At 44.1% G+C, this 15,570-nt stretch overlaps 1 protein-coding gene across 9 annotated transcripts in view; it reads right to left on the reverse strand.

Annotated features, from left to right (window-relative positions):
- Positions 1 to 15,570, reverse strand: part of BCAS3 (BCAS3 microtubule associated cell migration factor) — a 463,105-nt gene that overhangs the window by 336,758 nt on the left and 110,777 nt on the right. For all 9 annotated transcript variants that reach the window (XR_009556811.1, XM_060268433.1, XM_060268432.1 and 6 more), the window contains one exon: positions 1,348 to 1,481. Coding sequence is in view for 8 of the 9 variants with exons in the window: in XM_060268433.1 (XP_060124416.1) it covers positions 1,348 to 1,481 (134 nt within the window). In the remaining variant the exon portion in view is untranslated. The remainder of the gene's footprint in view (positions 1 to 1,347; positions 1,482 to 15,570) is intronic.

Genomic DNA, 15,570 nt, shown 5'->3' on the forward strand with positions numbered 1-15,570 from the left:
AACTATGTCATAAGCTTTATCCCAATATTAAATAAAGAAGCACCATTTCCCAATAAATAGGTGGTTGTGGGGCTTTCCCTCTCTAACGCCGATCAAATTCAAAAGTTTGAGTAGACCAGATATTGGACTACAACTCCCATCATCCCTGATCATTGGCCATGCTCCCTGGGGCTGATGGGAGCTGTAATCCAGCTAAACATCTGGAGGTACCACACTGGCTATCCCTGGTCTATTCAAAATTATTAACTGGCAAGCACCACATTGGCTACCCATGATGTAATAGGATTTCAACCTACAATAGTAGCAATAAGCCAAAAATAATTTCAGTACCGCTCATTGGTTACTCTGGAGAATTTTAAAAGGGTGTTCTTTGAAAAGGTGGCAATAATCTGTTCCCCGAGGGGTATGTACCATTCCAGAAGTGCCAAGGCAATCATTGCTTCATTGGACAAGCATTCTGAAATAGGTCAGCTGAGAAAAGAGGCACCAAAACACCAGCATCTTCTACAGCAGGCACCCCCAAACTTTGGCCCTCCAGATGTTTTGGACTACAATTCCCATCTTCCCCGACCACTGGTCCTGTTAGCTAGGGATCATGGGAGTTGTAGGCCAAAACATCGGGGGGGCGCAGTTTGGGGATGCCTGATCTACACTAACCTATTGCCTTTACAGTTTGCTTGTTTGACATTCCAGTCATGTGAAAGTAAGAATGGACAATTTTGGCTTCTGTTTTTCATTTTTTTCAATATTAAATCAGTTCTCCACATTTCCACATCAGTTAGCGAATTTTTTAAAAAATGGAAATTCATCAGCAGACTTCTCCCAACATACACATTTCTGCATAGTAATTTTCCCTAATATAATGGACTTTTGTATGCTATTTTCACTAATATATATATATTTAAATGCAACCTCTACCCCAGTACATGTTTTTTGCATGTATTACTTATCTGGTGAACTGCATTGCAAAATTCAGAGAAGAGTAAATTTCAAAGGATGACATTGGTTCAGCTTACATATTGTTTCAGAAAGTGTGAATGAGGTAGGTTTGCCTTTAAATTGCAAGCTGAATCTAATTTCCCTCCCGTTCTTAATACTGACCCACCAAACCCAACACTCATACTTTGCAAACTGTTGGTTTGTGGGACTTGAGAGTGCAAACGCAGCCGCGTTTTATCATCTTGTTAAACACACATGCTCACAAATCTGTTAGAAAAACACACGAATCCATCTTAAATGGCCTTCCTCTGACTTGACTGCAAGACAAGCAATTTCCAAGGACACCCACATGGATTCCTCCAATTGCCAAGTCAGATAAAAAGCCTCGTGGCTTCTTATGCAACTTACTTTGGCTTCGGTCTCCCCGCGGTGTAATGTGTACAAGTGATGGATGGCACTTTGCGAAGACGACCAGGGGTGGGTCAGAATTTGGAAAACATGGAAATCGTGGCCCACCGTGTCTGTCGTGACCAGTAGCATACCTGGAAGAAAGGAAACCAGGGGAGTCAGAGACACTCAGAACAGGGGGTTAATTTTTTTATGACCTGTGGTCAAAACAAATAAACACACACACACACACACACACACACACACACACACACACACACACACGATGGGAGAATCTGCCATTGTCAGTTTCTCTCCATTTCTCATTTTCCCCATCTTGAATTTAGGTCTCCACATTTCCACACCAGTTTGCATATTTTTTTTTTAATGAAAATTGATTGGCAATTTAATCATGCACATTTCTCCTAATACCGACATTTTTGTGTGCAATTTTGCCCAACATACACATTTTTCCCCCAAAGCAATTTCCCCCCAATACAATGCATTTTTGCACACATTACTTGGCTGAAGAACCACGCTGTGAAATTTGAGAAGTATGAATTTTGAAGCACAACTTTGTTTCATTTCAGGTAGTTTCAGAAACTGCAATTATATTATCTTTGTCAGAAACTGCAAATTAGGTAGACTCGCCTTTAAATGTGAAGTGAGTTAAATCCCCCATTCCTACCCCCTCCTCCGTATCCTCCGTACATACAGCAGTCAGAACAATATAGAGAGGCCAGGACTGAATTTTATTCTTTGAATAAGAATCAAAGTCTCATTTAAAAAAATGTTTTTCATCGGTGCAATTCTGGGGGGGTATGCTGATTTAACAATGCAATGGTATGCTATGCACATTTGCTTGGAAGCAAGTCCCATTATGTTCAATGGAGTTTACTCCCAAGTAAGAGTGCATAAGATTACAGCCTGTCGTCATTATTATTATTATTATTATTATTATTATTATTATTATTGATAATAGTGCACCCCCTTCATCCGTAGATCTCATGGCAGTTCACAACACAGCAAGACACCGATGAAATTGATTCGTAGCACAAACCTCTAACCATGTCTACTGAGACATAAGTCCTATTGAACTGAATGGGGCTTACTCTCAAGTAAGAGGGATTAGGCCTGAAGCGTTAGAGCAGGCATGTCAAACCTGCGGCCCCTCCAGATGTTTTGGACTACAATTCCCATCTCCCCCGACCACCGGCCCTGCTAGCTAGGGATCATGGGAGTTGTAGGCCAAAACATCTGGAGGGCCGCAGGTTTGACATGCCTGCGTTAGAGCCTGAAGGTCTAACTTGTGCTTTTCTCTTTCTTCTTTTCAATGGAGTCATGCGGTCACAAGATACACGTTTCCAAGCTTCGCTCAAAGTGAGGGGTGAGCAAGGGTATGTACTGTGCAAAGTTCTAGCGTGAGATTCTCTTCCGTTAGGGATTTGGGACATTCCATGGCAAAAAGCGAAAGCTGCAGAAGCAGAAAGCGTTATGGATGATGTGATTTATTTGCCCAAGTTGTGTTGAGCTTCACGCCACAGCCAGGCCTGCAATTAAGTATTTTCTTTCTTTCTTTTTGTGACTGCGTTTAGTCTCCTCCAAATGCTACATAATTACTGGGCAGAGGGTAAGTGAGTTGCCGGTGACTTTTGGAACACACAAAATTGCTGTCAACTGTGGAGAAGAAAACCATTCTTACTGTTTCAATTTGGCCTCCAAATTTTTTTGGCCCCCTTTTCTCCACAGGTCCAAAGAATCCTGATTTCCTCCCCTCTCCTCTTGCAAAAACAGATGCAAACACGCACTCTCTCTCTCTCTCACGTGCAAGTGTGTGGCAGCCAACCCCAGGAGTCGTGGGACTGTTTAACTTTCCGCTGACCCAGTCTGATCTACTATGTCGAAAGCAACCTGTCCCAGGAAGCCTAGATTTTAGCAGAGTCTGACTGGATATGCCATAAGCAATGGTCTTTTAAGAAAAAAGCTTGGAGACGGTGGTGGAACACAGGTAGAGCAAAATGGGTTCCACATTTAAATAAAGGGAATTAAAATTCTGCACCCAGAAAACTTGAGGTTTACATATATTATACATATATCTCCCTAAATTATCTAATCCTGGCATGAATTATTCTATAAATCTGCCCAACTTAATTTATTCTGCACAATGTCGTCCGTCATGAGGCAGAGGGGGAGACTATGCAGAGAAATAAAGGACCACAGCTCAGCATAGCTGCCAAGTTTTCCCTTTTCTCGCGAGGAAGCCTATTCAGCATAAGGGGAAATCCCTTTAAAAAAGGGATAACTTGGCAGCTATGCAGCTCAGTGGTAGGGCATTTGTTCTGCGTGCGTAAGATCCAAGGTTCAATCTCTGGCATCTCATGGTTGGGACGGGAGAGACCCCTGCCATAAACCCTAGAGAGCTGCTGCCAGTCAGTGTAAACAATACAGAGATGGATGAACCGTTGATTTGTGTTCCTAAGCTCTCAAGAAAGACAGCACCACCACCACTGGAATAATTCTGTCAACCTTCTCGCTTTTGTTTCAAGGCATTGCCCACACACTTTCAAAACCTCTCTGCAGCCATGAGGACTAGAAGCTTTAGAAAAGGACATCCAATATGGTGTCCCTAGTGTCAAATTCTGCACTTTTCCTGTGCTCCTGTAGCATTTCCAAAGACCCAGACAGAAGGAAACGTGGTAGTCTGAGGTGGCCTCTCTTATATATTAAGCTCAAGCGACTTCAGCCTTTCCTAGTCAAGACCACCATGCCGAATCCACATTAATTATTTTTTGGTTGTCAAAAGACAAAGTACATCCAACCAGATGTTCGAGAGGCTTCCATCCAGATGTACCATCTGCAAAGCCTGAGTTTCTTTGGCTAATGATTCAGATTCAAGGATGCTCTCAGATATACAACCTGACCCTGTGGGTACCAGGAAAAGCCTCTCCGGGCACACCTGTGTCCACAGGGTCCATGTTGGCAACTCTTGCGTAGAGCTATGGTTACCAAAGTGTGCTCCGGGGAGCCCTTTGCCATTTCCCCCTCCATGAGAAGATCAACAATGGAGGACAAATTTCTTGGAAAGACAGGTTGTCCACATACTGCTGATCTTCCTCAGAAACTAAGTACTGTTGGGTGTTAAGGGTTGCATTGTTGACTCACAGAAAGCGAGAGCAAAGTCTGAACCAGGGGTTCCCAAACTACGGCTTCATTCAGCATGGATTTGTGATTTAAGAAGGGAGACAGCAGATTCATTGTGTCGAATATTCACATTTATTTTTAATTGTGTGGTCATTGTTTCTTTTACTTCTTGAATTGCATTTATTCCATTTACTGCAGTCAAGTTATAAAACAATAAAGTGCAGTATATAAGAAATAAAAGAAGCAAGTAAAAATATGATTTAAAAATCATATAGCATCTAGTACAGCACATTACAATTCCTGGAACAGGTAGAAAAATCATTAATTGGTCTGCCAAAGTCCCTCAGCAATTTTCAAGTAGTCCATGGTAGGAAATACTGCTCTAAAGGACGGAGGCATGCCCAAGAATGCTTCCCAAGTGAGGCAGAGGGTTCTTCTACGGAAGGTACTGTATATTCCTGCGTATAAAGGTAAAGGTAAAGGTAAAGGGACCCCTGACCATTAGGTCCAGTCGTGACCGACTCTGGGGTTGCGCGCTCATCTCGCGTTATTGGCTGAGGGAGCCGGCATATAGCTTCCAGGTCATGTGGCCAGCATGACAAAGCCGCTTCTGGCAAACCAGAGCAGCACATGGAAACGCCGTTTACCTTCCCGCTGTAGCGGTTCCTATTTATCTACTTGCATTTTGACGTGCTTTCGAACTGCTAGGTTGGCAGGAGCTGGGACCAAGCAATGGGAGCTCACCCTGTCACAGGGATTTGAACCGCCGACCTTCTGATCAGCAAGCCCTAGGCTCAGTGGTTTAGCCCACAGCGCCACCTGGGTATAAGACTACTTTTTAACCCAGGAAAATCTTCTCAAAAGTCGGGGGTCGTCTTATACGCCAGGTCGCATTTCCTATACGGCGAGTATATCCCAAACTCTATATTTTAACTGGAAAAGTTGGGGGTCGTCTTATACGCCCAGTCGTCTTATACGCCGGAATAGTAAGTCAATGAAGAATGGAGACCTCAAGGGAGAAGTCTTAAAACACCCAGCCCTATGAGATTTTATTAATGAACCTGGCACAGGCATAGGCACACATGTTTTCCCTGCAATTCATGCAGGATTTTCCTTCTGAACTGCCAGGATTTGGTGGATCTGCCAATCTGGGATTCTGCTCCCCCCCTTTTCTTTCTTTTCTTTTTGGTAAGCCACAGGAAGTTTGTCAGATCATCTCTTTCCATCTGCAAAGAACTTCACGCTGATTTTGGCAAAGTAGACTTAAAATACTGCACCCGTTCCGCTAAGTTGCCATGCCGGAAAGCCACCCATGTCGGAAAGGCACACCGGGAGGTTCTTTCGGTTTTACAGATCACATCCATGTGGCGCAACCTTAACTCTGACCTGAGCAAGATTCATGAAAAGTAAGCCAAGAGGCATTCCTCACAAGGCCTACTGCCCACCCCTCAAAAAACAAAAAAAACAAAAAAAGCCCTTCACAGCCAGAAGGGATTGGAACCCTCTGACTGCCCAATAAGGAGGGATGCAAGGAGAAATTATTGTTAAGATGTTAACACTGGCTGCCATGATGCCTATGTCAATTTACAAAAGTATTTTTGTTGCCCTAATTACTATCAGAAAGAGGATTCAGAGTGCAGTGATGCAACTAGATTTTGGACAATAGTCCAATGGGGACACCCACAGTGGTTTTTGTTTTTTAAAAAATTGCATCAATATCCTGCCTTTTTCTCCAAGGAGCTCAAAGTGGTGTGAATGGTTCTTGCCCTATTACCCACAACAACCCTGTGAGGTAGGTTAGATTGGGAGGGAGTGTCTGGTCACCCAGTGAGTTTTGTGGCCAAAGGGGGATTTGAACTCCGGTCTCCTAGACATGGCACTTTAACCACTGCATCACACTGTCTCTGATTTACACACGAGCTAAGTAAACTACAGCTTAGGTCCTCGGATTGTCAGGGACCTCTAAATAGTTTTTTTTCTTTTAATACTAAATTTAAAGTTTTACATAATTAGTTAAAAATAACAATAGTTTTTAGAAATAGTTTATATAATATAGAATAGTTTATAATAATAAACACACAATTCTTGAGTAATGCTATAGAACCTCTTAAACTTGACATACCATAGGGTCTCAGCATAACCTAATACACTCCCATTTTTAAAAGCTGGTAATGTGTGTTCATTTACTTCAAAATGCGGTAAACCAATCCTACTGCATTTTCCCACCCCCTACTGATTTTGCCCTTGACTTCTGCTGTAAAGTCCTTCCCTAATGGTACCATTGCCAGAGCATGGCTATGCAGATGAAGGAGAGAGGATTTTGGAGATAGGGGATGGTTTAATTCACACTGGCTCCCACGGTGTCCAATGGGATAGAAGGAACAGGCTGCAATCTAGGAGAATGGTTGGTAAGGGGACAAAGCTGGCTTCTTATCCCAAACACTGGGGTGGGAATGAGGTTCAGGAAATAACACTATATTCCCACCCCCCAAAATATGATAATGTGATGTCAGATGATGGCTAACAAACACACTTGCAAAACTGCTGAAGTCAGTTATATCCACTGCACAATATATACTCAAGCTTGCAGTGAAGTCTGCTCAGGGACACACATTCTAATGTTTTCCTGGAATTAGACGTGGACAAATTTCAAATAACATATATCCAAACCATTAAACATGTTCACTAAGGAAAACTGTAGGCATCCAATTGGGGCCACCCACGTTAAAAAGCTGCCATTCTTTAGGGTCCCATCGCGCCACATGGTGATTCAACCAAGGTGGGGTGGGGCAAAGAAAGGGGTGGATTGCCATGGGAAATGGGCCCGCTTCACCCCCATAAAGCTAAGCCTTAATGCAAGAATGCAAAGGACTCTCAGTGAAACTGTAAAAAGGCACCCCCGCACTGCCAAGAGAGGAATTCACTGAACAAGCACGTCCATCAACATTAAAAACCTGTGCCCGAGATTCACAGATTCAATGGCTGTAGCTCATACGTTGCTTGCACAGGGTCCCAGGTTCAAACCCTGCCATCTTCAGCTAGGACTGGGAATGGCTGGCTGAAACCCAGAAGAACTGCTGCCGGCCATTGTCAGAAATACTGAGCTAGATGAGCCAAGGATCTGACTCAGCATAAGGCAGCTTTTTGGATTTCCCAGCAGCTGCCTCTTTGAGCTTTCTTGGACCGACCACCTGGAAGGGGGGAGAGAGAGATTGTAGCCTCCAGTGGCAACCAAAGGACCTTTCCCACACAGGTTATCAACTGAATCCTGTGCAGCCAGCAACCGAACAAGGAACGTGCCACAGCCAGAACTTTAACTTGGTGCTTTCCAAGCAATTGAGTCCATTTGCACTTTCAACCGTCAGTCCTCAAATCACCGTGCTTCTTCGCACAGTAGGTAGTTAAAACTATGGAACTTGCTCCAACAGTGATGTCTACTAACTTCAATGAATTTTTTAAAAAGGATTAGACAAATCCATGGAGAAGGCCTAGATGGCTAGTAGCCATGATAGCTATGCTTCGCCTCCCGTCAAGAGACAGTAATGCTTTTGAATACTAGTTTCTGGAAACCGCAGGAGGGGAGAGGGCTCTCGTGCTTGGGTCCTGCTTGCAGGCTCCCATAGGAGCATCTGGCTGGCTACTGTGAGAACAGGTTGCTGGACTAGATGAGTCACTGGATTGATCTTCTTACGTTCCCTTGTAGAAGACAACTGTAACTGTAATTTAATGAATGGTCCCCAACATGTTCTGAACACCTTCAACAACCAGAAGAAATCCTTCATCTATGTGAAGAAAAGAGGCACAGCTGCATCTCCTATCTTGAATTGCGTGAATGGAGCAGTGACCGGTGAGTTTTCAGTCATGCTCAGATATGTGGCTCCACCAGCTGTGGAATGCTAAAAGGAGCTGCTGCTGTCCCTCTTCTGAACTGCTGGGAACACTTTAAAATATCTGAAATGAATTGGAGACTCTCGGATAAATTACCATTGCGCCATATGGGTTCTGCCTGTTCCCTTTTCCCTGCCGTTGCTGAGAAGAGACCCCTCCCAGAGGTGCAGCATCCTTAACAAATGGCAGTTACTAGGATACTTTGGAGGAAGACATGGACTGTTAAAGTGGCATAAAAATGCTTTAAGTGCATTATGTGCATGTGATAGTATTCTAAATTATCTCCCCACCCCTCCAAGAAACACACACACAATTAATTTTTTTAAAAAAAGTAAGTGGCATTCTGTGGTCTATACATATCATGCAGAGTTGCAGATCCATAAACTAAATTGGCATAAGGAAATGAGCCACATGGGGTGGCATCCTTAGCAACAACCCAGCAGGCTACGCAACATCTGAGTGCCACTCTTACAAAACGTGAGGTGTGCCTCCCTGACGCGAGGGAGCCGAATGTGCTCAAGCTACCTGTGATTTTAACTCAGTCCATATGGCACACCCGAGATGTAAGTTCCGAAGAAGGATGTCTCTTCTCCTTGCCTTTTTAATGGCTTTAACAGTAATCATTGGGCTTGTTGAAAGAGTAAAGAGATGGATGTTGATACGGCAGCTGCGGGAGGAAAAGGGAGTCCTCTTTCCAAGAGAGAGATGGATGGCATCCGATCTGGCCCTTCGCCTGCCTAACAGAGGAGTCTGCTGTGTGTCACCATGTTCAAATAAGAGGCTTTCATCAAGTGAGGACCTATGTTAACTCTGGCTGCCATCCAGCGCCCTGTAAGAGTACATAAGGACCACTTCCCAAGCTAAGGTTCCAAAACTGCTAGGATCAGTGTAGATTCAAACCAGGAGCTTCTTGTCTGAACACTGATGATCCTTGTGGAGAGTTGCCAGGTCCCATGAAGCTCAGATCCTAAGGGGGTGGGGATGAACCTGGAAACCAGGGAGTGCTGCTTCAAAGGTCAGGTGAAGCTTAGTGAGGACAGAGGAGTGCACTACCTGAGCCAGGAGCCTTATAGAAGAACCTCATGAACAAGAGGGCAGCTAATGGCAAAGTGCTGTTGCTTTCCTCCCAGCACCCTTGAGATTTTAGCACTTCACCAAAGAGATCCTGCGAAGGAAGACGAAATCCTAAAAATTCTTTTATAAAGAAGGAAGACTAAATCCTAAACCTTCTTTTATAACATTAGCGCTAGTGGAGATCCATGTTGGTAGATTTAGAACAAAAGAAAGTACTTCTTCACACAGTTAAACCGTGGAATGCACTTCCACAAGAAGTAGAAATGGCCACCAGTTTGGATGGCTTTAGAAGAGGATTAGACAAAACCATGAAGGATAAGGCTATCAATGGCTGCTAAACACTTCAGCTAAGTTCTGTCTCCAGCGCTGGAGGCCTTTGAATACCAGTTGCTGGGAACCACTAGTAGGGAGAGCTCCTGTTATGCTCAAGACCTGCTTGGGGGCAGGGGGATTCCTGTAAGCATCTGATTGGCCACTGTGAGAACAAAATGCAGACTAGATGGGCCAATAACCTGATCCAGCAGAACTCCTCTTACGTTCACATATGCTCACCTTACCCTTTACCTTCAGCCCACATGGTGAGTCTTTCATTTGAGAGCACACAGTACAGCTGCACCAGAGTGCAGAATGCATCCAGTTTTGATTCAAAATGGTGATAAGGCAGGAAAGTGTGGTGGTCCACCAAGGCAGAGCTAACTCAAACAGTCAGCTGAAGAACCACTCTTGGCAATCGGTCAGGTCGACGCAGACTCAGCCACCTGCAGGATTGCAGCTCTCCACCACAAGAGCTGTTGATTCAAGGAGGTGAAGAGAGATATTTCTTGTAAATCCTTGCCGCATTTGATCTACGGCTCTCGCCTTGCTTCAAGAATTTGCAGTGCGCACAAGTACATTCTTAGAAGATGATTAGCATCTTTAACCGTGTGTGTGTGTGTGTGTGTGAGAGAGAGAGAGAGAGAGAGAGAGAGAGAGAGAGAGAGAGCTTAATTCCATATTGTTAGTCAAAATAATAAATTGCTGAGGTTTTGGAACCTTTACCTCCTTTCGCACACATGTGTGTATATATTTCTCTTTTTATGTGCTATTTTCCATCTCTCATTACTTCTCACTGAGGACTTTTAGTTTCCAGCTTTTGTGGCTCAACACTGAAGTTTCTCACTTTGGCTCCCAAACAGCAGAAGTACTTTGTGCAATTCCTGAATGCCTCTTTTGAAGTTCTTAATATACACAGGCAGAGGAACGTAGAACCTAACAATGTGGATTTAGCTTTCAAATAATGGGCAGTCTTTAGGGTCGGGCAAACTATTTGGCTGCTATCCAACTAAGCCATTTTCAAAGGAGACCCAGAGAAATAGACTGCAGTTAGTTGTACCCATTGTGGGGAGGGTTGGGAGGTCAACAATATCTGGTAGTCACCATATGTACAGTGGTACCTCGACGTATGAAGACGATCCATTCTGCGGTGCTCTTCGTAAGTCGAAGCGCCCATTTTGCACATGCGCAGAACACACGCGCGGCAAAAATACTTCTGGGTTAGCGGACTTCGTAAGTCGAAACCTTTATAAGTTGAGGCATTCATAAGTCGAGGTACCACTGTATTGGCTCCCCTGGTACTAGAAGGAAGGGAGCTGCCAGGTCAGGTGCACTGTTGCCATTTTTGACATCATGTTTCACATCATGTTGATCTAGTCTGGGCTTGGTCTACCCCTGGCCTGAGTACCAGATCTTAGAATATACCCTGCCTGAATCCCTGGAGAATTGCAGCTGCCCATTATGATGGCTAATTCTGAGCTAGATGAAACAATGGTCTGACACAGTGTAAAGAAGTTTCCCACTCCTATGTTCTTGAAGCTCTGGCAGTAGGGACTTGGCAGAACATCAGTCAAAGAGATGTGGTATCCTAAGATAGAAAAGAAATGTAAGAAAAGCTCTAGCGGAAAGCCAAAAAGGTCAAAAGCCAAAGGCCCATGTTCTTGCAGTGGCCAACTTCACGCCTCATCTGGGAAGCCTGCAGGCAGGATGGTGCAACAGTACTCTTCCCGTGTACAATACCCAGAAAATAGTACAGTGGTCCCTCGACTTACGAAGTATTTGACTTACGAAATTTCGAGTTACGAATGAAAAAAAATGGCCGCACACTTATGTTTTTTTCGACATCTTAAAGGAAAACCGTTGCAGTTTAGACGGGGTTTTATCAACTTACGAATTTTAGATGTGGTTTACTCGACTTACGAATTTTTCCCGTTTCCAATGCATTCCTATGGGAAACCGCTTTTTTTGACTTACAAATTTTTCGACCTACGAATGTGCATTCGGAACGGATTAAATTATTAAGTCGAGGGGCCACTGTATTCAGAGGCATACTGCCTCCAACTGTGAAGGTAGAACATAGGCATCATGGCTAGTAACCACTGACAACGTCGTCCTCCATGAATTTTGCAATCCTCTTTGAAAACTATCCAAACTGATGGACTCACTACCTCTTGTGGGAGTTTAGTTATGACCTATGTGAATATAGCTCTCATTATCCTTTTACCCAACTCCCAGTCTTCTCTTAACCCAGTGCTATGTTTGAAGGATACTGTTGCATGCCACCCCAATCTCCAAGGGGTGAGATTATAGGGTTTCCATGACCTTACCGAGGGCTCCTTTTGAACAGTAAGGCACAGTGGGAACTATGGTGTCATTACGATTTATAGTTTATTTACACATATATACAACCTGAGCCTATGATGGAGAGGTTTACAGTGTCAACACCCCAAGATGATCTCGCTTCTCCTATAGCCACAGGCCTAGATTCAAACAGACACCCAAAGTCAGGCTCTGCCTTTCAGACATTATCAGCTTGCTGCCTTTCTTCTCGGTGACATCACACACACACACACACACACACACACACTGTTCAACTCTAAACTCTGGCTTTTGTCTTTCTCACTATCTGCAAGGTGGAGGAGGGCCCCCACACATCTGCCATCTGCCACAGAGCCCCTCTCTTTTGCTCTCTTAATTGGCCCATCACCTTTCTTTTGTTTTCTTAATGGCCCTTCACCCAGGTGATCATCCCATGAGGAAGCTAGCCTGGTTTATATTTTAACACTTGCTAGGATTATAGGGGGGATGCGGGTGGCACTGTGGGTTAAACCACAGAGCCTAGGGCTTGCCGATCAGAAGGTCGGCAGTTCGAATCCCCCCAACGGGGTGCGCTCCCGTTGCTCGGTCCCAGCTCCTGCCAACCTAGCAGTTCGAAAGCACGTCAAAGTGCAAGTAGATAAATACTAGGTACTGCTACAGCAGGAAGGTAAACTGTGTTTCCATGTGCTGCTCTGGTTCGCCAGAAGCGGCTTAGTCATGCTGGCCACATGACCTGGAAGCTGTCGGCCAATAGAGTGAGATGAGCGCCGCAACCCCAGAGTCGGTCACGACTGGACCTAATGGTCAGGGGTCCCTTTACCTTTACCTTTAGGATTATAGGGATTAGAAATCTGGCACCCACAACTCATAACAATACTATACCTGTATTCACAACACACACTTCCACCATGCCTCCATCTGAAACAACGTATTTTTGGAGGGAATGATCACCAGTGGGGGAGGAGAATAATCATAATCAAAAAATTTCCAGGCCTTCCTGCTTCTTTTTTTAAACTGACATTTGTCTCATTTAGCAGATAACATCTGAAATGAGTTCAAATTCTTGTGTACGTGTAATAACTTGGCAAGAATTTATGAGCCGAGCAGATATTGCCATGCGGACATTTCAAAGCCATTTGTAAAGGGGGGGGGGTTGCAAGTGAAGTTCAATTAACGATGGTTTCCCTCCTCCCTCTCAAATCCACAGAGAAGATGGAAAAATCCCATTCAGGAGGAATTAACTATCCTTCTATGCAAGCAAAAGATACAAAGACCTCACACACTTCCACAGCAGCAACAACCAAAGTTCGTTACAGTGAACACTTCCATTTGTTTCAATTTACAGCTTCCTATTTGCAACGCATGCTATCTGGTGATGGATGAAATAAGGTGCATTTACATAAAGAAAATAAAGGCTGGCTGGGGATGGGGGAGGAGAAATGCAGAAGGGATATACACAAAGGGGGGGAGTTGGAGAAGGGGGCACAGATGTAGATTGTGGCTTAAGAGCTATTTCTGCAGTATCAGAAGACTAAACCAGACTCCGGGCTGGCCATAAACTAAAACCCACGCCCTGAAGCGAGGTGCCAAGCCACAAAAAGAATTTGCGTCAACTGGGAATACAAGGAAGAAGAAGAACTTCTAATTATAGGGCCTGGAAGCGGAAGCCGTGAGTGATTAGGAGTTTAGGCACTGCTGTGTGTTTACTTGGGAGCTTCCTCTCCTCGTTGCCCCCTTGATAGATGAGGTTGGCCTAAAGGGTGGGATTGAAAGTTTGCTGATGAGATGCAGAAAAAGGCTCCAGGACCCGAGCGGGGATGGCGACGGGATAACCGACGGCTTCTGCGGCCGTGTAGCAACATAAGTCTTTTCAACTAGGCGTCAGTTGGTTAGCCCAAGAAGACAAAATTAAAGGGTAGGGAATCTCAGCTGGGTACTTGCAGTTAAAGAAGAGGAAGAGACGCAGAGAGAGAGAGAAGTAAAAAACACATATATAGGAAACCAGCACAGCTCAGATTTCTTAGATACATCCCTATTTATAACACCTCTCTAATTGCTGTGCTGTTGATGAAACACAGTTAGATGCACATAGTTTTGCCACTGGTTAAGCTTCCAAGAGTTTTTTGGGTTTTTTTAAAGTTTCCTTTGAGTGTTGCCATCTTGGAAAGAAAACACAATCTTTCTTACGCCTCTAAGGCCAATTGCTTCATTTCAACTGAGTCTACTCTAAGTAGAACCAATGGTACATACAACCTATTTTAACCTTAACCTCTGTAAGGTTCAAATGTACCAATCTCATGATTCTGTCATCAACCCAGCTGAATCTTTATATAGGTGACCTTAAAGTAGCTGGATTGTATTCCATGTTAGCCATACATGTTAGACCTACTAAAAGTAATGGGCAGGACTAACAGGTACTTTATTCCAATGGGTTTACTCTAAGTACAACTTATTTGGATCCAATCCATTGTTTCCACACTGTGTACTGAGACACATGCTAGCAAGCCACAAGAGAATTGCTTGCATGCTAATGAGAAATTAATTACCTGAGTAATTGAAGTCTCCCAAAAACTCAAATTCATGTCTGCATGATTTATTGCTCTGGCCTTGCTCCTCTTCCAATTAGCAGTATTTTGCCACATCTTTGCTATAAGGTCTGCCTGGGTCATTCAAATCACTCCTGGTGCAGAATTACCCTCCTCAAAGGATGTATGTCAGGCATGGCCAAACTTGACCCTCCAGATGTTCTGGGACCACAACTCCCATCATCCCTAGCTAACTGGAACAGTGGTCAGGGATGATGGGAATTGTAGTTCCAAAAACATCTGGAGGGCCAAGTTTGGCCATGCCTGATGTATGTCAAAAACAGTGAATCCAAACAGGGAGGGGCTACTTTGAGAGAGGACCGTTTTTTACACAACGTGTGTTTAAACGGGGAGTTGCTGCCAGTCTGTGTAGAAAATACTGAGCATGATGGACCAAGAGAGCTCCCTATATTCATATATGCACATGCACACAAACCCTCTGGAGACCATGGGGCTTTGCTCCAACTGTGAAGCAGGACTAATTTGCAATGGGGTTTCAATACTGCAAACCTGATACATTTTGGGCAAAAACCGACCTATCCTGAAACCATGGTTCAAACAAGCCTGAACCATGCTAGTCTTTATTTTTCACAAATAGCCATTTTGCTGCCAACTTTGTGCCCCCAAATACGTAAAAATGAATTTGATAAGTCACCCCAAGAAGAGAACTGGCTGAATCTGTGAGGTGTTACTGAGGCTTCCCAACGATCTAACATCCCCCCCCCCCAACCCCACTTACTTTGATAAATGGGGAAACACTTCTGCGGAGAAAATTCCAATTTAAACTTCTTTAACTATTAACCCAAGACCACCATCGTATTTCAATATACCACATTTAACTAACCAGAGGAATTTCAGCTCTGTTAGAGGTGCAGTCAGGCATCCACAGGGGTACACAGTTTAATCTGTTTTACTGCAGGCCTAA

This window comes from Zootoca vivipara, chromosome 15 (genome assembly GCF_963506605.1).
Source record: "Zootoca vivipara chromosome 15, rZooViv1.1, whole genome shotgun sequence".
Classification (NCBI taxonomy): domain Eukaryota; kingdom Metazoa; phylum Chordata; class Lepidosauria; order Squamata; family Lacertidae; genus Zootoca; species Zootoca vivipara.